At 45.0% G+C, this 23,463-nt stretch overlaps 1 protein-coding gene and 44 non-coding genes across 45 annotated transcripts; all 45 read left to right on the top strand.

The window, feature by feature from the left end:
• Positions 1-56: 56 nt before the first annotated feature.
• LOC125599149 lies at positions 57-175 on the top strand. The gene has a single exon (XR_007332981.1). It is a non-coding gene; the product is annotated as a 5S ribosomal RNA (ribosomal RNA).
• Positions 176-553: 378 nt separating this feature from the next.
• LOC125599162 lies at positions 554-672 on the top strand. Its single transcript, XR_007332992.1, has one exon. It is a non-coding gene; the product is annotated as a 5S ribosomal RNA (ribosomal RNA).
• Positions 673-1,048: 376 nt separating this feature from the next.
• On the top strand, positions 1,049-1,167 carry LOC125599228. The gene has a single exon (XR_007333050.1). It is a non-coding gene; the product is annotated as a 5S ribosomal RNA (ribosomal RNA).
• A 200-nt stretch (positions 1,168-1,367) lies between these two features.
• On the top strand, positions 1,368-1,486 carry LOC125599114. Its single transcript, XR_007332947.1, has one exon. It is a non-coding gene; the product is annotated as a 5S ribosomal RNA (ribosomal RNA).
• Positions 1,487-1,864: 378 nt separating this feature from the next.
• On the top strand, positions 1,865-1,983 carry LOC125599103. The gene has a single exon (XR_007332936.1). It is a non-coding gene; the product is annotated as a 5S ribosomal RNA (ribosomal RNA).
• A 378-nt stretch (positions 1,984-2,361) lies between these two features.
• LOC125599227 lies at positions 2,362-2,480 on the top strand. Its single transcript, XR_007333049.1, has one exon. It is a non-coding gene; the product is annotated as a 5S ribosomal RNA (ribosomal RNA).
• A 377-nt stretch (positions 2,481-2,857) lies between these two features.
• LOC125599226 lies at positions 2,858-2,976 on the top strand. The gene has a single exon (XR_007333048.1). It is a non-coding gene; the product is annotated as a 5S ribosomal RNA (ribosomal RNA).
• A 199-nt stretch (positions 2,977-3,175) lies between these two features.
• Positions 3,176-3,294, top strand: LOC125599113. Its single transcript, XR_007332946.1, has one exon. It is a non-coding gene; the product is annotated as a 5S ribosomal RNA (ribosomal RNA).
• Positions 3,295-3,671: 377 nt separating this feature from the next.
• On the top strand, positions 3,672-3,790 carry LOC125599140. Its single transcript, XR_007332972.1, has one exon. It is a non-coding gene; the product is annotated as a 5S ribosomal RNA (ribosomal RNA).
• A 378-nt stretch (positions 3,791-4,168) lies between these two features.
• On the top strand, positions 4,169-4,287 carry LOC125599225. The gene has a single exon (XR_007333047.1). It is a non-coding gene; the product is annotated as a 5S ribosomal RNA (ribosomal RNA).
• A 377-nt stretch (positions 4,288-4,664) lies between these two features.
• LOC125599224 lies at positions 4,665-4,783 on the top strand. Its single transcript, XR_007333046.1, has one exon. It is a non-coding gene; the product is annotated as a 5S ribosomal RNA (ribosomal RNA).
• A 200-nt stretch (positions 4,784-4,983) lies between these two features.
• LOC125599112 lies at positions 4,984-5,102 on the top strand. Its single transcript, XR_007332945.1, has one exon. It is a non-coding gene; the product is annotated as a 5S ribosomal RNA (ribosomal RNA).
• Positions 5,103-5,480: 378 nt separating this feature from the next.
• LOC125598991 lies at positions 5,481-5,599 on the top strand. Its single transcript, XR_007332825.1, has one exon. It is a non-coding gene; the product is annotated as a 5S ribosomal RNA (ribosomal RNA).
• A 377-nt stretch (positions 5,600-5,976) lies between these two features.
• On the top strand, positions 5,977-6,095 carry LOC125599222. The gene has a single exon (XR_007333044.1). It is a non-coding gene; the product is annotated as a 5S ribosomal RNA (ribosomal RNA).
• Positions 6,096-6,471: 376 nt separating this feature from the next.
• LOC125599221 lies at positions 6,472-6,590 on the top strand. Its single transcript, XR_007333043.1, has one exon. It is a non-coding gene; the product is annotated as a 5S ribosomal RNA (ribosomal RNA).
• A 198-nt stretch (positions 6,591-6,788) lies between these two features.
• LOC125599153 lies at positions 6,789-6,907 on the top strand. The gene has a single exon (XR_007332985.1). It is a non-coding gene; the product is annotated as a 5S ribosomal RNA (ribosomal RNA).
• Positions 6,908-7,285: 378 nt separating this feature from the next.
• On the top strand, positions 7,286-7,404 carry LOC125599148. The gene has a single exon (XR_007332980.1). It is a non-coding gene; the product is annotated as a 5S ribosomal RNA (ribosomal RNA).
• Positions 7,405-7,782: 378 nt separating this feature from the next.
• On the top strand, positions 7,783-7,901 carry LOC125599220. The gene has a single exon (XR_007333042.1). It is a non-coding gene; the product is annotated as a 5S ribosomal RNA (ribosomal RNA).
• Positions 7,902-8,277: 376 nt separating this feature from the next.
• Positions 8,278-8,396, top strand: LOC125599219. Its single transcript, XR_007333041.1, has one exon. It is a non-coding gene; the product is annotated as a 5S ribosomal RNA (ribosomal RNA).
• A 200-nt stretch (positions 8,397-8,596) lies between these two features.
• Positions 8,597-8,715, top strand: LOC125599111. The gene has a single exon (XR_007332944.1). It is a non-coding gene; the product is annotated as a 5S ribosomal RNA (ribosomal RNA).
• Positions 8,716-9,093: 378 nt separating this feature from the next.
• LOC125599134 lies at positions 9,094-9,212 on the top strand. The gene has a single exon (XR_007332966.1). It is a non-coding gene; the product is annotated as a 5S ribosomal RNA (ribosomal RNA).
• Positions 9,213-9,589: 377 nt separating this feature from the next.
• On the top strand, positions 9,590-9,708 carry LOC125599218. Its single transcript, XR_007333040.1, has one exon. It is a non-coding gene; the product is annotated as a 5S ribosomal RNA (ribosomal RNA).
• Positions 9,709-10,085: 377 nt separating this feature from the next.
• LOC125599217 lies at positions 10,086-10,204 on the top strand. The gene has a single exon (XR_007333039.1). It is a non-coding gene; the product is annotated as a 5S ribosomal RNA (ribosomal RNA).
• Positions 10,205-10,581: 377 nt separating this feature from the next.
• On the top strand, positions 10,582-10,700 carry LOC125599216. The gene has a single exon (XR_007333038.1). It is a non-coding gene; the product is annotated as a 5S ribosomal RNA (ribosomal RNA).
• Positions 10,701-11,077: 377 nt separating this feature from the next.
• LOC125599215 lies at positions 11,078-11,196 on the top strand. The gene has a single exon (XR_007333037.1). It is a non-coding gene; the product is annotated as a 5S ribosomal RNA (ribosomal RNA).
• Positions 11,197-11,396: 200 nt separating this feature from the next.
• On the top strand, positions 11,397-11,515 carry LOC125599136. The gene has a single exon (XR_007332968.1). It is a non-coding gene; the product is annotated as a 5S ribosomal RNA (ribosomal RNA).
• A 377-nt stretch (positions 11,516-11,892) lies between these two features.
• LOC125599214 lies at positions 11,893-12,011 on the top strand. Its single transcript, XR_007333036.1, has one exon. It is a non-coding gene; the product is annotated as a 5S ribosomal RNA (ribosomal RNA).
• Positions 12,012-12,212: 201 nt separating this feature from the next.
• Positions 12,213-12,331, top strand: LOC125599138. The gene has a single exon (XR_007332970.1). It is a non-coding gene; the product is annotated as a 5S ribosomal RNA (ribosomal RNA).
• Positions 12,332-12,711: 380 nt separating this feature from the next.
• Positions 12,712-12,830, top strand: LOC125599213. Its single transcript, XR_007333035.1, has one exon. It is a non-coding gene; the product is annotated as a 5S ribosomal RNA (ribosomal RNA).
• A 377-nt stretch (positions 12,831-13,207) lies between these two features.
• LOC125599168 lies at positions 13,208-13,326 on the top strand. Its single transcript, XR_007332998.1, has one exon. It is a non-coding gene; the product is annotated as a 5S ribosomal RNA (ribosomal RNA).
• Positions 13,327-13,394: 68 nt separating this feature from the next.
• On the top strand, positions 13,395-22,753 carry LOC106384282. Its single transcript, XM_048772656.1, has 4 exons — positions 13,395-13,453; positions 20,401-21,100; positions 21,286-22,158; positions 22,283-22,753. The coding sequence occupies exons 1-4, from the start codon at positions 13,395-13,397 to the stop codon at positions 22,751-22,753; spliced, it is 2,103 nt and encodes a 700-aa protein (XP_048628613.1).
• On the top strand, positions 13,705-13,823 carry LOC125599211. The gene has a single exon (XR_007333033.1). It is a non-coding gene; the product is annotated as a 5S ribosomal RNA (ribosomal RNA).
• Positions 14,204-14,322, top strand: LOC125599142. The gene has a single exon (XR_007332974.1). It is a non-coding gene; the product is annotated as a 5S ribosomal RNA (ribosomal RNA).
• LOC125599075 lies at positions 14,523-14,641 on the top strand. Its single transcript, XR_007332909.1, has one exon. It is a non-coding gene; the product is annotated as a 5S ribosomal RNA (ribosomal RNA).
• Positions 15,019-15,137, top strand: LOC125599210. The gene has a single exon (XR_007333032.1). It is a non-coding gene; the product is annotated as a 5S ribosomal RNA (ribosomal RNA).
• On the top strand, positions 15,515-15,633 carry LOC125599209. Its single transcript, XR_007333031.1, has one exon. It is a non-coding gene; the product is annotated as a 5S ribosomal RNA (ribosomal RNA).
• Positions 16,014-16,132, top strand: LOC125599141. Its single transcript, XR_007332973.1, has one exon. It is a non-coding gene; the product is annotated as a 5S ribosomal RNA (ribosomal RNA).
• Positions 16,333-16,451, top strand: LOC125599073. The gene has a single exon (XR_007332907.1). It is a non-coding gene; the product is annotated as a 5S ribosomal RNA (ribosomal RNA).
• On the top strand, positions 16,830-16,948 carry LOC125599208. The gene has a single exon (XR_007333030.1). It is a non-coding gene; the product is annotated as a 5S ribosomal RNA (ribosomal RNA).
• Positions 17,327-17,445, top strand: LOC125599155. Its single transcript, XR_007332986.1, has one exon. It is a non-coding gene; the product is annotated as a 5S ribosomal RNA (ribosomal RNA).
• On the top strand, positions 17,824-17,942 carry LOC125599143. Its single transcript, XR_007332975.1, has one exon. It is a non-coding gene; the product is annotated as a 5S ribosomal RNA (ribosomal RNA).
• LOC125599174 lies at positions 18,321-18,439 on the top strand. The gene has a single exon (XR_007333004.1). It is a non-coding gene; the product is annotated as a 5S ribosomal RNA (ribosomal RNA).
• Positions 18,817-18,935, top strand: LOC125599145. Its single transcript, XR_007332977.1, has one exon. It is a non-coding gene; the product is annotated as a 5S ribosomal RNA (ribosomal RNA).
• LOC125599173 lies at positions 19,314-19,432 on the top strand. The gene has a single exon (XR_007333003.1). It is a non-coding gene; the product is annotated as a 5S ribosomal RNA (ribosomal RNA).
• LOC125599144 lies at positions 19,811-19,929 on the top strand. The gene has a single exon (XR_007332976.1). It is a non-coding gene; the product is annotated as a 5S ribosomal RNA (ribosomal RNA).
• Positions 22,754-23,463: the final 710 nt, after the last annotated feature.

Below are 23,463 nucleotides of genomic sequence, written 5' to 3'. Positions count from 1 at the left end.
CTTACACTTGGATTGGCCGCGAAAAGGATATATAGAAACGAGAGTGATGTACTGACGAGTGCGATCATACCAGCACTAATGCACTGGATCCCATCAGAACTCCGCAGTGAAGCGTGCTTGGGCGAGAGTAGTACTAGGATGGGTGACCTCCCGGGAAGTCCTCGTGTTGCACCCCTTTTTATTTTTTAATTTTTTTTTACCCTAAAACGAGTTTAAACTTGGAAACCTCATAACTTTTGAACCGTGAGGAACTACGTCGCCCATAGCACCATTTCGGAAAGCCCCAGAAACCATAATGGGCGGTGAATAGGGGGCGCAATTTTTCGGGCTCAAATTCAGCCGTTTTGACCCTCAAACGGGCTGCAAAAAGTTATGGCACGTAAAAAAGATCGAAAGCGGATTCTCAAGGTGTTTTTGATGCTTTCTTAACACCGTTAACCTCGATGCACTTTTTCGCTCGAAACAAAACGGCAAGAAAATCATGTGCGCCCCACGGTCTTACACTTGGATTGGCAGCAAAAAGGATATATAGAAACGAGAGTGATGTACTGACGGGTGCGATCATACCAGCACTAATGCACCGGATCCCATCAGAACTCCGCAAATAAGCGTGCTTGGGCAAGAGTAGTACTAGGATGGGTGACCTCCTGGGAAGTCCTCGTGTTGCACCCCTTTTTATTTTTTTTTTTTTTTAGCCTAAAACGAGGCTAAATTTGAAAACCTCATAACTTTTGAACCATGAGGAACTACGTCGCCCATAGCACCATTTCGGAAAGCCCCAGAAACCATAATGGGCGATGAATAGGGGGCGCAATTTTTCGGGCTCAAATTCAGCCGTTTTGACCCTCAAACGGGCTGCGGAAAGTTATGGCACGTAAAAAAGATCGAAAGCGGATTCTCAAAGTGTTTTTGATGCTTTCTTAACGCCGTTAACCTCGATGCACTTTTTCGCTCGAAACAAAACGGCAAGAAAATCATGTGCGCCCCACGGTCTTACACTTGGATTGGCAGCGAAAAGGATATATAGAAACGAGAGTGATGTACTGACGGGTGCGATCATACCAGCACTAATGCACCGGATCCCATCAGAACTCCGCAGCTAAGCGTGCTTGGGCGAGAGTAGTACTAGGATGGGTGACCTCCCGGGAAGTCCTCGTGTTGCACCCCTTTTTATTTTTTAATTTTTTTTTACCCTAAAAAAGATCGAAAGCGGATTCTCAAGGTGTTTTTGATGCTTTCTTAACGCCGTTAACCTCAATGCACTTTTTCGCTCGAAACAAAACGGCAAGAAAATCATGTGCGCCCCACGGTCTTACACTTGGATTGGCCGCGAAAAGGATATATAGAAACGAGAGTGATGTACTGACGGGTGCGATCATACCAGCACTAATGCACTGGATCCCATCAGAACTCCGCAGTGAAGCGTGCTTGGGCGAGAGTAGTACTAGGATGGGTGACCTCCCGGGAAGTCCTCGTGTTGCACCCCTTTTTATTTTTTAATTTTTTTTTACCCTAAAACGAGTTTAAACTTGGAAACCTCATAACTTTTGAACCGTGAGGAACTACGTCGCCCATAGCACCATTTCGGAAAGCCCCAGAAACCATAATGGGCGGTGAATAGGGGGCGCAATTTTTCGGGCTCAAATTCAGCCGTTTTGACCCTCAAACGGGCTGCGAAAAGTTATGGCACGTAAAAAAGATCGAAAGCGGATTCTCAAGGTGTTTTTGATGCTTTCTTAACACCGTTAACCTCGATGCACTTTTTCGCTCGAAACAAAATGGCAAGAAAATCATGTGCGCCCCACGGTCTTATACTTGGATTGGCAGCAAAAAGGATATATAGAAACGAGAGTGATGTACTGACGGGTGCGATCATACCAGCACTAATGCACCGGATCCCATCAGAACTCCGCAGCTAAGCGTGCTTGGGCGAGAGTAGTACTAGGATGGGTGACCTCCTGGGAAGTCCTCGTGTTGCACCCCTTTTTATTTTTTTATATTTTTTTAGCCTAAAACGAGGCTAAATTTGAAAACCTCATAACTTTTGAACCATGAGGAACTACGTCGCCCATAGCACCATTTCGGAAAGCCCCAGAAACCATAATGGGCGATGAATAGGGGGCGCAATTTTTCGGGCTCAAATTCAGCCGTTTTGACCCTCAAACGGGCTGCGGAAAGTTATGGCACGTAAAAAAGATCGAAAGCGGATTCTCAAGGTGTTTTTGATGCTTTCTTAACGCCGTTAACCTCGATGCACTTTTTCGCTCGAAACAAAACGGCAAGAAAATCATATGCGCCCCACGGTCTTACACTTGGATTGGCAGCGAAAAGGATATATAGAAACGAGAGTGATGTACTGACGGGTGCGATCATACCAGCACTAATGCACCGGATCCCATCAGAACTCCGCAGCTAAGCGTGCTTGGGCGAGAGTAGTACTAGGATGGGTGACCTCCCGGGAAGTCCTCGTGTTGCACCCCTTTTAATTTTTTAATTTTTTTTAGCCTAAAACGAGTCTAAATTTGAAAACCTCATAACTTTTGAACCATGAGGAACTACATCGCCCATAGCACCATTTCGGAAAGCCCCAGAAACCATAATGGGCGGTGAATAGGGGGCGCAATTTTTCGGGCTCAAATTCAGCCGTTTTGACCCTCAAACGGGCTGCGAAAAGTTATGGCACGTAAAAAAGATCGAAAGCGGATTCTCAAGGTGTTTTTGATGCTTTCTTAACACCGTTAACCTCGATGCACTTTTTCGCTCGAAACAAAACGGCAAGAAAATCATGTGCGCCCCACGGTCTTACACTTGGATTGGCAGCAAAAAGGATATATAAAAACGAGAGTGATGTACTGACGGGTGCGATCATACCAGCACTAATGCACCGGATCCCATCAGAACTCCGCAGCTAAGCGTGCTTGGGCGAGAGTAGTACTAGGATGGGTGACCTCCCGGGAAGTCCTCGTGTTGCACCCCTTTTTATGTTTTAATTTTTTTTACCCTAAAAAAGATCGAAAGCGGATTCTCAAGGTGTTTTTGATGCTTTCTTAACGCCGTTAACCTCAATGCACTTTTTCGCTCGAAACAAAACGGCAAGAAAATCATGTGCGCCCCACGGTCTTACACTTGGATTGGCCGCGAAAAGGATATATAGAAACGAGAGTGATGTACTGACGGGTGCGATCATACCAGCACTAATGCACTGGATCCCATCAGAACTCCGCAGTGAAGCGTGCTTGGGCGAGAGTAGTACTAGGATGGGTGACCTCCCGGGAAGTCCTCGTGTTGCACCCCTTTTTATTTTTTAATTTTTTTTACCCTAAAACGAGTTTAAACTTGGAAACCTCATAACTTTTGAACCGTGAGGAACTACGTCGCCCATAGCACCATTTCGGAAAGCCCCAGAAACCATAATGGGCGGTGAATAGGGGGCGCAATTTTTCGGGCTCAAATTCAGCCGTTTTGACCCTCAAACGGGCTGCGAAAAGTTATGGCACGTAAAAAAGATCGAAAGCGGATTCTCAAGGTGTTTTTGATGCTTTCTTAACACCGTTAACCTCGATGCACTTTTTCGCTCGAAACAAAACGGCAAGAAAATCATGTGCGCCCCACGGTCTTACACTTGGATTGGCAGCAAAAAGGATATATAGAAACGAGAGTGATGTACTGACGGGTGCGATCATACCAGCACTAATGCACCGGATCCCATCAGAACTCCGCAAATAAGCGTGCTTGGGCGAGAGTAGTACTAGGATGGGTGACCTCCTGGGAAGTCCTCGTGTTGCACCCCTTTTTATTTTTTTATTTTTTTTTAGCCTAAAACGAGGCTAAATTTGAAAACCTCATAACTTTTGAACCATGAGGAACTACGTCGCCCATAGCACCATTTCGGAAAGCCCCAGAAACCATAATGGGCGATGAATAGGGGGCGCAATTTTTCGGGCTCAAATTCAGCCGTTTTGACCCTCAAACGGGCTGCGGAAAGTTATGGCACGTAAAAAAGATCGAAAGCGGATTCTCAAGGTGTTTTTGATGCTTTCTTAACGCCGTTAACCTCGATGCACTTTTTCGCTCGAAACAAAACGGCAAGAAAATCATATGCGCCCCACGGTCTTACACTTGGATTGGCAGCGAAAAGGATATATAGAAACGAGAGTGATGTACTGACGGGTGCGATCATACCAGCACTAATGCACCGGATCCCATCAGAACTCCGCAGCTAAGCGTGCTTGGGCGAGAGTAGTACTAGGATGGGTGACCTCCCGGGAAGTCCTCGTGTTGCACCCCTTTTAATTTTTTAATTTTTTTTAGCCTAAAACGAGTCTAAATTTGAAAACCTCATAACTTTTGAACCATGAGGAACTACGTCGCCCATAGCACCATTTCGGAAAGCCCCAGAAACCATAATGGGCGGTGAATAGGGGGCGCAATTTTTCGGGCTCAAATTCAGCCGTTTTGACCCTCAAACGGGCTGCGAAAAGTTATGGCACGTAAAAAAGATCGAAAGCGGATTCTCAAAGTGTTTTTGGTGCTTTCTTAACGCCGTTAACCTCGATGCACTTTTTCGCTCGAAACAAAACGGCAAGAAAATCATGTGCGCCCCACGGTCTTACACTTGGATTGGCAGCGAAAAGGATATATAGAAACGAGAGTGATGTACTGACGGGTGCGATCATACCAGCACTAATGCACCGGATCCCATCAGAACTCCGCAGCTAAGCGTGCTTGGGCGAGAGTAGTACTAGGATGGGTGACCTCCCGGGAAGTCCTCGTGTTGCACCCCTTTTTATTTTTTAATTTTTTTTTACCCTAAAAAAGATCGAAAGCGGATTCTCAAGGTGTTTTTGATGCTTTCTTAACGCCGTTAACCTCAATGCACTTTTTCGCTCGAAACAAAACGGCAAGAAAATCATGTGCGCCCCACGGTCTTACACTTGGATTGGCCGCGAAAAGGATATATAGAAACGAGAGTGATGTACTGACGGGTGCGATCATACCAGCACTAATGCACTGGATCCCATCAGAACTCCGCAGTGAAGCGTGCTTGGGCGAGAGTAGTACTAGGATGGGTGACCTCCCGGGAAGTCCTCGTGTTGCACCCCTTTTTATTTTTTAATTTTTTTTTACCCTAAAACGAGTTTAAACTTGGAAACCTCATAACTTTTGAACCGTGAGGAACTACGTCGCCCATAGCACCATTTCGGAAAGCCCCAGAAACCATAATGGGCGGTGAATAGGGGGCGCAATTTTTCGGGCTCAAATTCAGCCGTTTTGACCCTCAAACGGGCTGCGAAAAGTTATGGCACGTAAAAAAGATCGAAAGCGGATTCTCAAGGTGTTTTTGATGCTTTCTTAACACCGTTAACCTCGATGCACTTTTTCGCTCGAAACAAAACGGCAAGAAAATCATGTGCGCCCCACGGTCTTACACTTGGATTGGCAGCAAAAAGGATATATAGAAACGAGAGTGATGTACTGACGGGTGCGATCATACCAGCACTAATGCACCGGATCCCATCAGAACTCCGCAGCTAAGCGTGCTTGGGCGAGAGTAGTACTAGGATGGGTGACCTCCTGGGAAGTCCTCGTGTTGCACCCCTTTTTATTTTTTTATTTTTTTTAGCCTAAAACGAGGCTAAATTTGAAAACCTCATAACTTTTGAACCATGAGGAACTACGTCGCCCATAGCACCATTTCGGAAAGCCCCAGAAACCATAATGGGCGATGAATAGGGGGCGCAATTTTTCGGGCTCAAATTCAGCCGTTTTGACCCTCAAACGGGCTGCGGAAAGTTATGGCACGTAAAAAAGATCGAAAGCGGATTCTCAAGGTGTTTTTGATGCTTTCTTAACGCCGTTAACCTCGATGCACTTTTTCGCTCGAAACAAAACGGCAAGAAAATCATATGCGCCCCACGGTCTTACACTTGGATTGGCAGCGAAAAGGATATATAGAAACGAGAGTGATGTACTGACGGGTGCGATCATACCAGCACTAATGCACCGGATCCCATCAGAACTCCGCAGCTAAGCGTGCTTGGGCGAGAGTAGTACTAGGATGGGTGACCTCCCGGGAAGTCCTCGTGTTGCACCCCTTTTAATTTTTTAATTTTTTTTAGCCTAAAACGAGTCTAAATTTGAAAACCTCATAACTTTTGAACCATGAGGAACTACATCGCCCATAGCACCATTTCGGAAAGCCCCAGAAACCATAATGGGCGGTGAATAGGGGGCGCAATTTTTCGGGCTCAAATTCAGCCGTTTTGACCCTCAAACGGGCTGCGAAAAGTTATGGCACGTAAAAAAGATCGAAAGCGGATTCTCAAGGTGTTTTTGATGCTTTCTTAACACCGTTAACCTCGATGCACTTTTTCGCTCGAAACAAAACGGCAAGAAAATCATGTGCGCCCCACGGTCTTACACTTGGATTGGCAGCAAAAAGGATATATAAAACGAGAGTGATGTACTGACGGGTGCGATCATACCAGCACTAATGCACCGGATCCCATCAGAACTCCGCAGCTAAGCGTGCTTGGGCGAGAGTAGTACTAGGATGGGTGACCTCCCGGGAAGTCCTCGTGTTGCACCCCTTTTTATTTTTTAATTTTTTTTTCCCTAAAAAAGATCGAAAGCGGATTCTCAAGGTGTTTTTGATGCTTTCTTAACGCCGTTAACCTCAATGCACTTTTTCGCTCGAAACAAAACGGCAAGAAAATCATGTGCGCCCCACGGTCTTACACTTGGATTGGCCGCGAAAAGGATATATAGAAACGAGAGTGATGTACTGACGGTGCGATCATACCAGCACTAATGCACTGGATCCCATCAGAACTCCGCAGTGAAGCGTGCTTGGGCGAGAGTAGTACTAGGATGGGTGACCTCCCGGGAAGTCCTCGTGTTGCACCCCTTTTTATTTTTTAATTTTTTTTTACCCTAAAACGAGTTTAAACTTGGAAACCTCATAACTTTTGAACCGTGAGGAACTACGTCGCCCATAGCACCATTTCGGAAAGCCCCAGAAACCATAATGGGCGGTGAATAGGGGGCGCAATTTTTCGGGCTCAAATTCAGCCGTTTTGACCCTCAAACGGGCTGCGAAAAGTTATGGCACGTAAAAAAGATCGAAAGCGGATTCTCAAGGTGTTTTTGATGCTTTCTTAACACCGTTAACCTCGATGCACTTTTTCGCTCGAAACAAAACGGCAAGAAAATCATGTGCGCCCCACGGTCTTACACTTGGATTGGCAGCAAAAAGGATATATAGAAACGAGAGTGATGTACTGACGGGTGCGATCATACCAGCACTAATGCACCGGATCCCATCAGAACTCCGCAAATAAGCGTGCTTGGGCGAGAGTAGTACTAGGATGGGTGACCTCTTGGGAAGTCCTCGTGTTGCACCCCTTTTTATTTTTTTATTTTTTTTTAGCCTAAAACGAGGCTAAATTTGAAAACCTCATAACTTTTGAACCATGAGGAACTACGTCGCCCATAGCACCATTTCGGAAAGCCCCAGAAACCATAATGGGCGATGAATAGGGGGCGCAATTTTTCGGGCTCAAATTCAGCCGTTTTGACCCTCAAACGGGCTGCGGAAAGTTATGGCACGTAAAAAAGATCGAAAGCGGATTCTCAAGGTGTTTTTGATGCTTTCTTAACGCCGTTAACCTCGATGCACTTTTTCGCTCGAAACAAAACGGCAAGAAAATCATATGCGCCCCACGGTCTTACACTTGGATTGGCAGCGAAAAGGATATATAGAAACGAGAGTGATGTACTGACGGGTGCGATCATACCAGCACTAATGCACCGGATCCCATCAGAACTCCGCAGCTAAGCGTGCTTGGGCGAGAGTAGTACTAGGATGGGTGACCTCCCGGGAAGTCCTCGTGTTGCACCCCTTTTAATTTTTTAATTTTTTTAGCCTAAAACGAGTCTAAATTTGAAAACCTCATAACTTTTGAACCATGAGGAACTACATCGCCCATAGCACCATTTCGGAAAGCCCCAGAAACCATAATGGGCGGTGAATAGGGGGCGCAATTTTTCGGGCTCAAATTCAGCCGTTTTGACCCTCAAACGGGCTGCGAAAAGTTATGGCACGTAAAAAAGATCGAAAGCGGATTCTCAAGGTGTTTTTGATGCTTTCTTAACACCGTTAACCTCGATGCACTTTTTCGCTCGAAACAAAACGGCAAGAAAATCATGTGCGCCCCACGGTCTTACACTTGGATTGGCAGCAAAAAGGATATATAAAAACGAGAGTGATGTACTGACGGGTGCGATCATACCAGCACTAATGCACCGGATCCCATCAGAACTCCGCAGCTAAGCGTGCTTGGGCGAGAGTAGTACTAGGATGGGTGACCTCCCGGGAAGTCCTCGTGTTGCACCCCTTTTTATGTTTTAATTTTTTTTTACCCTAAAAAAGATCGAAAGCGGATTCTCAAGGTGTTTTTGATGCTTTCTTAACGCCGTTAACCTCAATGCACTTTTTCGCTCGAAACAAAACGGCAAGAAAATCATGTGCGCCCCACGGTCTTACACTTGGATTGGCCGCGAAAAGGATATATAGAAACGAGAGTGATGTACTGACGGGTGCGATCATACCAGCACTAATGCACTGGATCCCATCAGAACTCCGCAGTGAAGCGTGCTTGGGCGAGAGTAGTACTAGGATGGGTGACCTCCCGGGAAGTCCTCGTGTTGCACCCCTTTTTATTTTTTAATTTTTTTTTACCCTAAAACGAGTTTAAACTTGGAAACCTCATAACTTTTGAACCGTGAGGAACTACGTCGCCCATAGCACCATTTCGGAAAGCCCCAGAAACCATAATGGGCGGTGAATAGGGGGCGCAATTTTTCGGGCTCAAATTCAGCCGTTTTGACCCTCAAACGGGCTGCGAAAAGTTATGGCACGTAAAAAAGATCGAAAGCGGATTCTCAAGGTGTTTTTGATGCTTTCTTAACACCGTTAACCTCGATGCACTTTTTCGCTCGAAACAAAACGGCAAGAAAATCATGTGCGCCCCACGGTCTTACACTTGGATTGGCAGCCAAAAGGATATATAGAAACGAGAGTGATGTACTGACGGGTGCGATCATACCAGCACTAATGCACCGGATCCCATCAGAACTCCGCAGCTAAGCGTGCTTGGGCAAGAATAGTACTAGGATGGGTGACCTCCTGGGAAGTCCTCGTGTTGCACCCCTTTTTATTTTTTTATTTTTTTTAGCCTAAAACGAGGCTAAATTTGAAAACCTCATAACTTTTGAACCATGAGGAACTACGTCGCCCATAGCACCATTTCGGAAAGCCCCAGAAACCATAATGGGCGATGAATAGGGGGCGCAATTTTTCGGGCTCAAATTCAGCCGTTTTGACCCTCAAACGGGCTGCGGAAAGTTATGGCACGTAAAAAAGATCGAAAGCGGATTCTCAAGGTGTTTTTGATGCTTTCTTAACGCCGTTAACCTCGATGCACTTTTTCGCTCGAAACAAAACGGCAAGAAAATCATGTGCGCCCCACGGTCTTACACTTGGATTGGCAGCGAAAAGGATATATAGAAACGAGAGTGATGTACTGACGGGTGCGATCATACCAGCACTAATGCACCGGATCCCATCAGAACTCCGCAGCTAAGCGTGCTTGGGCGAGAGTAGTACTAGGATGGGTGACCTCCCGGGAAGTCCTCGTGTTGCACCCCTTTTAATTTTTTAATTTTTTTTAGCCTAAAACGAGTCTAAATTTGAAAACCTCATAACTTTTGAACCATGAGGAACTACGTCGCCCATAGCACCATTTCGGAAAGCCCCAGAAACCATAATGGGCGGTGAATAGGGGGCGCAATTTTTCGGGCTCAAATTCAGCCGTTTTGACCCTCAAACGGGCTGCGAAAAGTTATGGCACGTAAAAAAGATCGAAAGCGGATTCTCAAGGTGTTTTTGATGCTTTCTTAACACCGTTAACCTCGATGCACTTTTTCGCTCGAAACAAAACGGCAAGAAAATCATGTGCGCCCCACGGTCTTACACTTGGATTGGCAGCAAAAAGGATATATAGAAACGAGAGTGATGTACTGACGGGTGCGATCATACCAGCACTAATGCACCGGATCCCATCAGAACTCCGCAGCTAAGCGTGCTTGGGCGAGAGTAGTACTAGGATGGGTGACCTCCCGGGAAGTCCTCGTGTTGCACCCCTTTTTATTTTTTAATTTTTTTTAGCCTAAAACGAGGCTAAATTTGAAAACCTCATAACTTTTGAACCATGAGGAACTACGTCGCCCATAGCACCATTTCGGAAAGCCCCAGAAACCATAATGGGCGATGAATAGGGGGCGCAATTTTTTGGGCTCAAATTCAGCCGTTTTGACCCTCAAACGGGCTGCGGAAAGTTATGGCACGTAAAAAAGATCGAAAGCGGATTCTCAAGGTGTTTTTGATGCTTTCTTAACGCCGTTAACCTCGATGCACTTTTTCGCTCGAAACAAAACGGCAAGAAAATCATATGCGCCCCACGGTCTTACACTTGGATTGGCAGCGAAAAGGATATATAGAAACGAGAGTGATGTACTGACGGGTGCGATCATACCAGCACTAATGCACCGGATCCCATCAGAACTCCGCAGCTAAGCGTGCTTGGGCGAGAGTAGTACTAGGATGGGTGACCTCCCGGGAAGTCCTCGTGTTGCACCCCTTTTAATTTTTTAATTTTTTTTAGCCTAAAACGAGTCTAAATTTGAAAACCTCATAACTTTTGAACCATGAGGAACTACATCGCCCATAGCACCATTTCGGAAAGCCCCAGAAACCATAATGGGCGGTGAATAGGGGGCGCAATTTTTCGGGCTCAAATTCAGCCGTTTTGACCCTCAAACGGGCTGCGGAAAGTTATGGCACGTAAAAAAGATCGAAAGCGGATTCTCAATGTGTTTTTGATGCTTTCTTAACGCCGTTAACCTCGATGCACTTTTTCGCTCGAAACAAAACGGCAAGAAAATCATGTGGGCCCCACGGCCTTACACTTGGATTGGCCGGGAAAAGGATATATAGAAACGAGAGTGATGTACTGACGGGTGCGATCATACCAGCACTAATGCACCGGATCCCATCAGAACTCCGCAGCTAAGCGTGCTTGGGCGAGAGTAGTACTAGGATGGGTGACCTCCCGGGAAGTCCTCGTGTTGCACCCCTTTTTATTTTTTAATTTTTTTTTACCCTAAAAAAGATCGAAAGCGGATTCTCAAGGTGTTTTTGATGCTTTCTTAACGCCGTTAACCTCAATGCACTTTTTCGCTCGAAACAAAACGGCAAGAAAATCATGTGCGCCCCACGGTCTTACACTTGGATTGGCCGCGAAAAGGATATATAGAAACGAGAGTGATGTACTGACGGGTGCGATCATACCAGCACTAATGCACTGGATCCCATCAGAACTCCGCAGTCAAGCGTGCTTGGGCGAGAGTAGTACTAGGATGGGTGACCTCCCGGGAAGTCCTCGTGTTGCACCCCTTTTTATTTTTTATTTTTTTTTAGCCTAAAACGAGTCTAAATTTGAAAACCTCATAACTTTTGAACCATGAGGAACTACGTCGCCCATAGCACCATTTCGGAAAGCCCCAGAAACCATAATGGGCGATGAATAGGGGGCGCAATTTTCCGGGCTCAAATTCAGCCGTTTTGACCCTCAAACGGGCTGCGGAAAGTTATGGCACGTAAAAAAGATCGAAAGCGGATTCTCAAGGTGTTTTTGATGCTTTCTTAACGCCGTTAACCTCGATGCACTTTTTCGCTCGAAACAAAACGGCAAGAAAATCATGTGCGCCCCACGGTCTTACACTTGGATTGGCAGCGAAAAGGATATATAGAAACGAGAGTGATGTACTGACGGGTGCGATCATACCAGCACTAATGCACCGGATCCCATCAGAACTCCGCAGCTAAGCGTGCTTGGGCGAGAGTAGTACTAGGATGGGTGACCTCCCGGGAAGTCCTCGTGTTGCACCCCTTTTTATTTTTTAATTTTTTTTTTACCCTAAAAAAGATCGAAAGCAGATTCTCAAAGTGTTTTTGATGCTTTCTTAACGCCGTTAACCTCAATGCACTTTTTCGCTCGAAACAAAACGGCAAGAAAATCATGTGCGCCCCACGGTCTTACACTTGGATTGGCCGCGAAAAGGATATATAGAAACGAGAGTGAAGTACTGACGGGTGCGATCATACCAGCACTAATGCATTGGATCCCATCAGAACTCCGCAGTTAAGCGTGCTTGGGCGAGAGTAGTACTAGGATGGGTGACCTCCCGGGAAGTCCTCGTGTTGCACCCCTTTTTATTTTTTAATTTTTTTTTACCCTAAAACGAGTTTAAACTTGGAAACCTCATAACTTTTGAACCGTGAGGAACTACGTCGCCCATAGCACCATTTCGGAAAGCCCCAGAAACCATAATGGGCGGTGAATAGGGGGCGCAATTTTCCGGGCTCAAATTCAGCCGTTTTGACCCTCAAACGGGCTGCGAAAAGTTATGGCACGTAAAAAAGATCGAAAGCGGATTCTTTCAAGGTGTTTTTGATGCTTTCTTAACATCGTTAACCTCGATGCACTTTTTCGATCGAAACAAAACAGCAAGAAAATCATGTGCGCCCCACGGTCTTACACTGGGATTGGCAGCAAAAAGGATATATAGAAACGAGAGTGATGTACTGACGGGTGCGATCATACCAGCACTAATGCACCGGATCCCATCAGAACTCCGCAGCTAAGCGTGCTTGGGCGAGAGTAGTACTAGGATGGGTGACCTCCCGGGAAGTCCTCGTGTTGCACCCCTTTTTATTTTTTAATTTTTTTTAGCCTAAAACGAGGCTAAATTTGAAAACCTCATAACTTTTGAACCATGCGGAACTACGTCGCCCATAGCACCATTTCGGAAAGCCCCAGAAACCATAATGGGCGATGAATAGGAAGCGCAATTTTTCGGGCTCAAATTCAGCCGTTTTGACCCTCAAACGGGCTGCGGAAAGTTATGGCACGTAAAAAAGATCGAAAGCGGATTCTCAAGGTGTTTTTGATGCTTTCTTAACGCCGTAAACCTCGATGCACTTTTTCGCTCGAAACAAAACGGCAAGAAAATCATGTGCGCCCCACGGTCTTACACTTGGATTGGCAGCGAAAAGGATATATAGAAACGAGAGTGATGTACTGATGGGTGCGATCAAACTAGCACTAATGCACCGGATCCCATCAGAACTCTGCAGTTAATCGTGCTTGGGCGAGAGTAGTACTAGGATGGGTGACCTCCCGGGAAGTCCTCGTGTTGCACCCCTTTTTATTTTTTAATTTTTTTTTAACCTAAAACGAGTCTAAATTTGAAAACCTCATAACTTTTGAACCATGAGGAACTACGTCGCCCATAGAACCATTTCGGAATGCCCCAGAAACCATAATGGGCGGTGAATAGGGGGCACAATTTTTCGGGCTCAAATTCAGCCGTTTTGACCCTCAAACGGGCTGCGGAAAGTTATGGCACGTAAAAACGATCGAAAGCGGATTCTCAAGGTGTTTTTGATGCTTTCTTAACGCCGTTAACCTCGATGCACTTTTTCGCTCGAAACAAAACGGCAAGAAAATCATGTGCGCCCCACGGTCTTACAGTTGGATTGGCAGCAAAAAGGATATATAGAAACGAGAGTGATGTACTGACGGGTGCGATCATACCAGCACTAATGCACCGGATCCCATCAGAACTCCGCAGCTAAGCGTGCTTGGGCGAGAGTAGTACTAGGATGGGTGACCTCCCGGGAAGTCCTCGTGTTGCACCCCTTTTTATTTTTTAATTTTTTTTTAGCCTAAAACGAGTCTAAATTTGAAAACCTCATAACTTTTGAACCATGAGGAACTACGTCTCGCCCATAGCACCATTTCGGAAAGCCCCAGAAACCATAATGGGCGATGAATAGGGGGCGCAATTTTCCGGGCTCAAATTCAGCCGTTTTGACCCTCAAACGGGCTGCGGAAAGTTATGGCACGTAAAAAAGATCGAAAGCGGATTCTCAAGGTGTTTTTGATGCTTTCTTAACGCCGTTAACCTCGATGCACTTTTTCGCTCGAAACGAAACGGCAAGAAAATCATGTGCGCCCCACGGTCTTACACTTGGATTGGCAGCGAAAAGGATATATAGAAACGAGAGTGATGTACTGACGGGTGCGATCATACCAGCACTAATGCACCGGATCCCATCAGAACGCCGCAGCTAAGCGTGCTTGGGCGAGAGTAGTACTAGGATGGGTGACCTCCCGGGAAGTCCTCGTGTTGCACCCCTTTTTATTTTTTAATTTTTTTTTACCCTAAAAAAGATCGAAAGCAGATTCTCAAGGTGTTTTTGATGCTTTCTTAACGTCGTTAACCTCAATGCACTTTTTCGCTCGAAACAAAACGGCAAGAAAATCATGTGCGCCCCACGGTCTTACACTTGGATTGGCCGCGAAAAGGATATATAGAAACGAGAGTGATGTACTGACGGGTGCGATCATACCAGCACTAATGCACTGGATCCCATCAGAACTCCGCAGTTAAGCGTGCTTGGGCGAGAGTAGTACTAGGATGGGTGACCTCCCGGGAAGTCCTCGTGTTGCACCCCTTTTTATTTTTTAATTTTTTTTACCCTAAAACGAGTTTAAACTTGGAAACCTCATAACTTTTGAACCGTGAGGAACTACGTCGCCCATAGCACCATTTCGGAAAGCCCCAGAAACCATAATGGGCGGTGAATAGGGGGCGCAATTTTTCGGGCTCAAATTCAGCCGTTTTGACCCTCAAACGGGCTGCGAAAAGTTATGGCACGTAAAAAAGATCGAAAGCGGATTCTCAAGGTGTTTTTGATGCTTTCTTAACACCGTTAACCTCGATGCACTTTTTCGCTCGAAACAAAACGGCAAGAAAATCATGTGCGCCCCACGGTCTTACACTTGGATTGGCAGCAAAAAGGATATATAGAAACGAGAGTGATGTACTGACGGGTGCGATCATACCAGCACTAATGCACCGGATCCCATCAGAACTCCGCAGCTAAGCGTGCTTGGGCGAGAGTAGTACTAGGATGGGTGACCTCCCGGGAAGTCCTCGTGTTGCACCCCTTTTTATTTTTTAATTTTTTTTAGCCTAAAACGAGGTTAAATTTGAAAACCTCATAACTTTTGAACCATGAGGAACTACGTCGCCCATAGCACCATTTCGGAAAGCCCCAGAAACCATAATGGGCGATGAATAGGGGGCGCAATTTTTCGGGCTCAAATTCAGCCGTTTTGACCCTCAAACGGGCTGCGGAAAGTTATGGCACGTAAAAAAGATCGAAAGCGGATTCTCAAGGTGTTTTTGATGCTTTCTTAACGCCGTTAACCTCGATGCACTTTTTCGCTCGAAACAAAACGGCAAGAAAATCATGTGCGCCCCACGGTCTTACACTTGGATTGGCAGCGAAAAGGATATATAGAAACGAGAGTGATGTACTGACGGGTGCGATCATACCAGCACTAATGCACCGGATCCCATCAGAACTCCGCAGCTAAGCGTGCTTGGGCGAGAGTAGTACTAGGATGGGTGACCTCCCGGGAAGTCCTCGTGTTGCACCCCTTTTTATTTTTTAATTTTTTTTTAGCCTAAAACGAGTCTAAATTTGAAAACCTCATAACTTTTGAACCATGAGGAACTACGTCTCGCCCATAGCACCATTTCGGAAAGCCCCAGAAACCATAATGGGCGATGAATAGGGGGCGCAATTTTCCGGGCTCAAATTCAGCCGTTTTGACCCTCAAACGGGCTGCGGAAAGTTATGGCACGTAAAAAAGATCGAAAGCGGATTCTCAAGGTGTTTTTGATGCTTTCTTAACGCCGTTAACCTCGATGCACTTTTTCGCTCGAAACAAAACGGCAAGAAAATCATGTGCGCCCCACGGTCTTACACTTGGATTGGCAGCGAAAAGGATATATAGAAACGAGAGTGATGTACTGACGGGTGCGATCATACCAGCACTAATGCACCGGATCCCATCAGAACGCCGCAGCTAAGCGTGCTTGGGCGAGAGTAGTACTAGGATGGGTGACCTCCCGGGAAGTCCTCGTGTTGCACCCCTTTTTATTTTTTAATTTTTTTTTACCCTAAAAAAGATCGAAAGCAGATTCTCAAGGTGTTTTTGATGCTTTCTTAACGTCGTTAACCTCAATGCACTTTTTCGCTCGAAACAAAACGGCAAGAAAATCATGTGCGCCCCACGGTCTTACACTTGGATTGGCCGCGAAAAGGATATATAGAAACGAGAATGATGTACTGACGGGTGCGATCATACCAGCACTAATGCACTGGATCCCATCAGAACTCCGCAGTTAAGCGTGCTTGGGCGAGAGTAGTACTAGGATGGGTGACCTCCCGGGAAGTCCTCGTGTTGCACCCCTTTTTATTTTTTTATTTTATTTTACCCTAAAACGAGTTTAAACTTGGAAACCTCATAACTTTTGAACCGTGAGGAACTACGTCGCCCATAGCACCATTTCGGAAAGCCCCAGAAACCATAATGGGCGGTGAATAGGGGGCGCAATTTTTCGGGCTCAAATTCAGCCGTTTTGACCCTCAAACGGGCTGCGAAAAGTTATGGCACGTAAAAAAGATCGAAAGCGGATTCTCAAGGTGTTTTTGATGCTTTCTTAACACCGTTAACCTCGATGCACTTTTTCGCTCGAAACAAAACGGCAAGAAAATCATGTGCGCCCCACGGTCTTACACTTGGATTGGCAGCAAAAAGGATATATAGAAACGAGAGTGATGTACTGACGGGTGCGATCATACCAGCACTAATGCACCGGATCCCATCAGAACTCCGCAGCTAAGCGTGCTTGGGCGAGAGTAGTACTAGGATGGGTGACCTCCCGGGAAGTCCTCGTGTTGCACCCCTTTTTATTTTTTAATTTTTTTTTAGCCTAAAACGAGGCTAAATTTGAAAACCTCATAACTTTTGAACCATGAGGAACTACGTCGCCCATAGCACCATTTCGGAAAGCCCCAGAAACCATAATGGGCGATGAATAGGGGGCGCAATTTTTCGGGCTCAAATTCAGCCGTTTTGACCCTCAAACGGGCTGCGGAAAGTTATGGCACGTAAAAAAGATCGAAAGCGGATTCTCAAGGTGTTTTTGATGCTTTCTTAACGCCGTTAACCTCGATGCACTTTTTCGCTCGAAACAAAACGGCAAGAAAATCATGTGCGCCCCACGGTCTTACACTTGGATTGGCAGCGAAAAGGATATATAGAAACGAGAGTGATGTACTGACGGGTGCGATCATACCAGCACTAATGCACCGGATCCCATCAGAACTCCGCAGTTAAGCGTGCTTGGGCGAGAGTAGTACTAGGATGGGTGACCTCCCGGGAAGTCCTCGTGTTGCACCCCTTTTTATTTTTTAATTTTTTTTTACCCTAAAACGAGTCTAAATCTGAAAACCTCATAACTTTTGAACCATGAGGAACTACGTCGCCCAAAGCACCATTTCGGAAAGCCCCAGAAACCATAATGGGCGGTGAATAGGGGGCGCAATTTTTCGGGCTCAAATTCAGCCGTTTTGACCCTCAAACGGGCTGCGAAAAGTTATGGCACGTAAAAAAGATCGAAAGCGGATTCTCAAGGTGTTTTTGATGCTTTCTTAACGCCGTTAACCTCGATGCACTTTTTCGCTCGAAACAAAACGGCAAGAAAATCATGTGGGCCCCACGGCCTTACACTTGGATTGGCCGGGAAAAGGATATATAGAAACGAGAGTGATGTACTGACGGGTGCGATCATACCAGCACTAATGCACCGGATCCCATCAGAACTCCGCAGTTAAGCGTGCTTGGGCGAGAGTAGTACTAGGATGGGTGACCTCCCGGGAAGTCCTCGTGTTGCACCCCTTTTTATTTTTTAATTTTTTTTTAGCCTAAAACGAGTCTAAACTTGAAAACCTCATAACTTTTGAACCGTGAGGAACTACGTCGCCCATAGCACCATTTCGGAAAGCCCCAGAAACCATAATGGGCGGTGAATAGGGGGCGCAATTTTTTGGGCTCAAATTCAGCTTTTTTGACCCTCAAACGGGCTGCGGAAAGTTATGGCATGTAAAAAAGATCGAAAGCGGATTCTCAATGTGTTTTTAATGCTTTCTTAACACCGTTAACCTCGATGCACTTTTTCGCTCGAAACAAAACGGCAAAAAAATCATGTGGGCCCCACGGCCTTACACTTGGATTGGCCGGGAAAAGGATATATAGAAACGAGAGTGATGTACTAACGGGTGTGATCATACCAGCACTATTGCACCGGATCCCATCAGAACTCCACAGTTAATCGTGATTGGGCGAGAGTAGTACTAGGATGGGTGACCTCCCGGGAAGTCCTCGTGTTGAACCCCTTTTTATTTTTTAATTTTTTTTAGCCTAAAACGAGTCTAAACTTGAAAACCTCATAACTTTTGAACCGTGAGGAACTACGTCGCCCATAGAACCATTTCGGAAAGCCCCAGAAACCATAATCGGCAGTGAATAGGGGGCACAATTTTTCGGGCTCAAATTCAGCCGTTTTGACCCTCAAACGGGCTGCAGAAAGTTATGGCACGTAAAAAAGATCGAAAGCGGATTCTCAATGTGTTTTTGATGCTTTCTTAACGCCGTTAACCTCGATGCACTTTTTCGCTCGAAACAAAACGGGAAGAAAATCATGTGGGCCCCACGGCCTTACACTTGGATTGGCCGGGAAAAGGATATATAGAAACGAGAGTGATGTACTGACGGGTGCGATCATACCAGCACTAACGCACCGGATCCCATCAGAACTCTGCAGTTAAGCGTGCTTGGGCGAGAGTAGTACTAGGATGGGTGACCTCTCAGGAAGTCCTCGTGTTGCACCCCTTTTTATTTTTTAATTTTTTTTTACCCTAAAACGAGTCTAAACTTGGAAACCTCATAACTTTTGAACCGTGAGGAACTACGTCGCCCATAGAACCATTTCGGAAAGCCCCAGAAACCATAATGGGCGGTGAACAGGGGGCACAATTTTTCGGGCTCAAATTCAGCCGTTTTGACCCTCAAACGGGCTGCGGAAAGTTATGGCACGTAAAAAAGATCGAAAGCGGATTCTCAAGGTGTTTTTGATGCTTTCTTAACGCCGTTAACCTCGATGCACTTTTTCGCTCGAAACAAAACGGCAAGAAAATCATGTGGGCCCCACGGCCTTACACTTGGATTGGCCGGGAAAAGGATATATGGAAACGAGAGTGATGTACTGACGGGTGTGATCATACCAGCACTATTGCACCGGATCCCATCAGAACTCCACAGTTAATCGTGATTGGGCGAGAGTAGTACTAGGATGGGTGACCTCCCGGGAAGTCCTCGTGTTGAACCCCTTTTTATTTTTTAATTTTTTTTTAGCCTAAAACGAGTCTAAACTTGAAAACCTCATAACTTTTGAACCGTGAGGAACTACGTCGCCCATAGCACCATTTCGGAAAGCCCCAGAAACCATAATCGGCGGTGAATAGGGGGCACAATTTTTCGGGCTCAAATTCAGCCGTATTGACCCTCAAACGGGCTGCGGAAAGTTATGGCACGTAAAAAAGATCGAAAGCGGATTCTCAATGTGTTTTTAATGCTTTCTTAACGCCGTTAACCTCGATGCACTTTTTCGCTCGAAACAAAACGGCAAGAAAATCATGTGGGCCCCACGGCCTTACACTTGGATTGGCCGGGAAAATGATATATAGAAACGAGAGTGATGTACTGACGGGTGCGATCATACCAGCACTAACGCACCGGATCCCATCAGAACTCTGCAGTTAAGCGTGCTTGGGCGAGAGTAGTACTAGGATGGGTGACCTCTCAGGAAGTCCTCGTGTTGCACCCCTTTTTATTTTTTAATTTTTTTTTACCCTAAAACGAGTCTAAACTTGGAAACCTCATAACTTTTGAACCGTGAGGAACTACGTCGCCCATAGAACCATTTTGGAAAGCCCCAGAAACCATAATGGGCGGTGAACAGGGGGCACAATTTTTCGGGCTCAAATTCAGCCGTTTTGACCCTCAAACGGGCTGCGGAAAGTTATGGCACGTAAAAAAGATCGAAAGCGGATTCTCAAGGTGTTTTTTGCAGAAACAATCATCAAACAATAAACTTAAAACAAATAAAACATTCTACGAAAACAATAAACTTAAAAGTAAATAACAGTCCCGTGTGAAAGGGATCATCCCGTGGGTCAAAAAGAATATACAACATTTATGTTTACAACATATAAGTTTTAATATTTTCATACATATTAAAATCTATTTGATATTAGTTACTTATTCATAAGTTTTATAATTAAAACGATAATTACAGTGAGAGTTACGATGGTTGCAGTTCGGAGAAGGAAGAAGAGGACAATGAGATAGATTGCTCTAGTATTGTGGAAGGAGAAAATCAGAACGTAGGCGGAGAAGATGAAACAGGCAAAGAAAACGAAGAAGACGATGAATTTGATAGCCGATTTGATATGTTCGACGACTCGGACGGTGCGTCATCTGAAGATGATAACTTCAGCTCATACGGTGAGTTTCCTTTAGAAGACGAAGAGTCACCAACGATACCTCCCAAGAAGATATATCAGAACTTCTCGATGAGCGGGTATAAAGAGAGTGAGGAGGTTCTTCTAAGGTTGGAGATGTCGTCGTTAAATCTTCCGGTAGGGCAACGATACGAGAGTAAAGCCGATTTGGAGAGACGACTGAAACTTCTTACAGTGAAGGATCGATTTGATTATGATGTAGACATATCAACCCGAACATTATTCATTGTTAAGTGTTGGGTTGATGGATGTATCTGGAGGGTTCGTGCTTCTACCAAAGGGGAATCCCCGGCGTTCTATGTTTGTATTTACGAATCGAATCATACATGTTCTACAACTGAGCGTTCTAATCGATGTCGAAATGCAACACCAGATATTTTAGGAGAGTTGTACAAGAACTTTCTCGGCGACGTTGGTCCGGCCGTTCGCCCTACGAGTGTTGGAATAGCTATCACTAAGCAGTTTGGTGTAAAGGTAATTACTTTGGTGTAACTGAGTTATGTTTACGAAACAGCTGAGTAATATGTGTTTCGTAGTGGCTAATATATTTACACAATGCGGCCGAGTTATATTAAAATAGTGTTGAATTAGTTTTACGTTGTGACTGACTTAATTGTATGATGTGGCTGAGTTATGTGTATCGTTTTTCATGTGAACAGATGAAATATTGGAAATCTTACCGGACGCTGAAATTTGCAAGGGAAATCGTTCAGGGAACACCTGAGAGTGGGTTTGAACGCTTGCATTCTTACTTATACATGATAATAAAGGAAAATCCGAGTACAGTTGCGCGTCTTCAAATCGATGAGAATGGAAAATTCATGTATGTGTTTCTTGCGTTTGGTGCGAGCGTAAATGGGTTTCCTTTCATGCGCAAAGTTGTGGTTGTCGACGGTACGTTTCTTAATGGTAGATACAAAGGGACGCTTCTCACAGCACTAGCTCAGGATGGTAACTTTCAGATTTTTCCAATAGCCTTCGCAGTGGTTGACACTGAAAATGATGATTCCTGGCATTGGTTTTTTACGCAACTAAAACTTTTGATTCCTGACGACGAGGGTCTTGCGATAATCTCGGATAGGCATAACTCGCTTGGGAAAGCAATTACAAATGTGTATCCGCTTGCTTCTCGTGGAATTTGCACGTACCATCTATATAAGAATATACTGGGACGGTACAAAGGAAAAGATGCATTTCGTCTGGTGAAGAAAGCGGCGAGATGTTTTAGGATGTCTGACTTTACTCAGATTTTCGAGGAGATTGAAGCGATTAATCCAGCACTCCACGGCTACCTCCAAAGGGCTGATGTCCGACTGTGGACGCCTGTTCATTTCCCGGGCGAGAGGTACAATTTGATGACTACGAACATAGCGGAATCAATGAACAGAGCATTGTCGAATGCTAGAGGTCTTAACATTGTTCGGATATTAGAATCGATACGAGTTATGATGACCAGATGGTTTGCTGAACGAAGAGAGGATGCCAGATCACAGCGAACCACGCTTACTCGTGGTGTGGAGAAACTACTACATGTAAGTAAGCCTTTAAAAAAATTAGTCAGCCTTTAAATTCATAAGTCAGTCTTTACAGCTCTTATGTCAGCCCTTAAGATGTACTAAGTCAGTCGTTTCACATTAATTATATATTTTTTAATAGGGTCGTGTAACTGCCGCCAGAGATTTGGCGGTACAGAGGATTGATGATCATCACACTGAAGTTAAATATGGATCTTCCGGCGAGTCTTTGCATGTTGTTAATTTGGTAGAGCGAAAGTGCACATGTCGCCGTTTCGAACTCGAGAAATTACCATGTGTACACGCAATCGCAGCGGCGGAGTACATGAATGTTTCTCGTATATCCCTGTGCAGTCCTTACTATACCAGAAATTATTTGGTTAGCGCATACGCTGAATCGGTCATGCCGGTTGATTCAGCGCAACCTGTTCCAGAACTCGTGGCTAACCAACGCTGCTTGCCCCCGACTGTACGTCAACCACCAGGCAGACCGAAGAAAAATAGGATGAAATCTGCTTTAGAAGTTGCACTATCAAACAAACGTCCTAGGAAAGAGCACACATGTTCTCGATGTAGACAGAGTGGTCATAATGCGAAAACTTGTCCGATGTAAGCAAGTGTTGTAGGGATTTTCATGTTTTTGTATTACGGCTTAGTTTATGGTTTAAATGTTTTTGTATTACGGCTGATTTGTTGATTTTCATGTTTTTATTACGTCTGGGTTGTTGTAGGGATTATCATGTTTTTGTATTACGGCTTAGTTTATGGTTTTAATGTTTTTGTATTACGGCTGATTTGTTGATTTTCATGTTTTTATTACGTCTGGGTTGTTGATTTTAAAAGTTAATACTTAAGGCCGGGCTGTTATTTTTCATGTCCTTTGGAAAGCATCTCAATGACTCTGATATGCGTAACGGCTGGGTTAGTGTTAACATGGGCTGAGTTTTTGTTTACTAAGGCTGAGTTACATTTTTAACGGCTGAGTTATTTTGAATTAGTAGTATGAAATAGGATGAAATCTGCTTTAGAAGTTGATAGTGCAACTTGTAAAGCAGATTTCATCCTATTTTTCTTATATCATAATGCGAAAACTTGTCCGATGTAAGCAAGTGTTGTAGGGATTTTCATGTTTTTGTATTACGGCTTAGTTTATGGTTTTGATGTTTTTGTATTACGGCTGATTTGTTGATTTTCATGTTTATTCTTTAAAAATTCCCGCCAAAAAAAAGAAAGGTCGTCAGACGACTGAGTTTCACACTGCCAATAAATAAGACTTTCAACTCTATATTTTTACACATTTTCTCTGTCTATCTAAATCAATTT

The sequence above is a fragment of the Brassica napus genome, unplaced genomic scaffold (genome assembly GCF_020379485.1).
Source record: "Brassica napus cultivar Da-Ae unplaced genomic scaffold, Da-Ae ScsIHWf_1817;HRSCAF=2453, whole genome shotgun sequence".
Lineage (NCBI taxonomy): Eukaryota > Viridiplantae > Streptophyta > Magnoliopsida > Brassicales > Brassicaceae > Brassica > Brassica napus.
The sequence above is the reverse complement of the archived record's forward strand: the minus strand, read 5'-3'. Positions and strand labels throughout refer to the sequence as shown.

Coding starts and splice junctions, on each gene's coding strand:
- LOC106384282 (XM_048772656.1), top strand. CDS start 13,395: ATGAGGAACTACGTCGCCCATAGAACCATTTCGGAATGCCCCAGAAAC. Junction 13,454..20,400: donor CCCAGAAACCATAATGGGCG/GTGAATAGGGGG, acceptor CGATAATTACAG/TGAGAGTTACGATGGTTGCA. Junction 21,101..21,285: donor CTAAGCAGTTTGGTGTAAAG/GTAATTACTTTG, acceptor TCATGTGAACAG/ATGAAATATTGGAAATCTTA.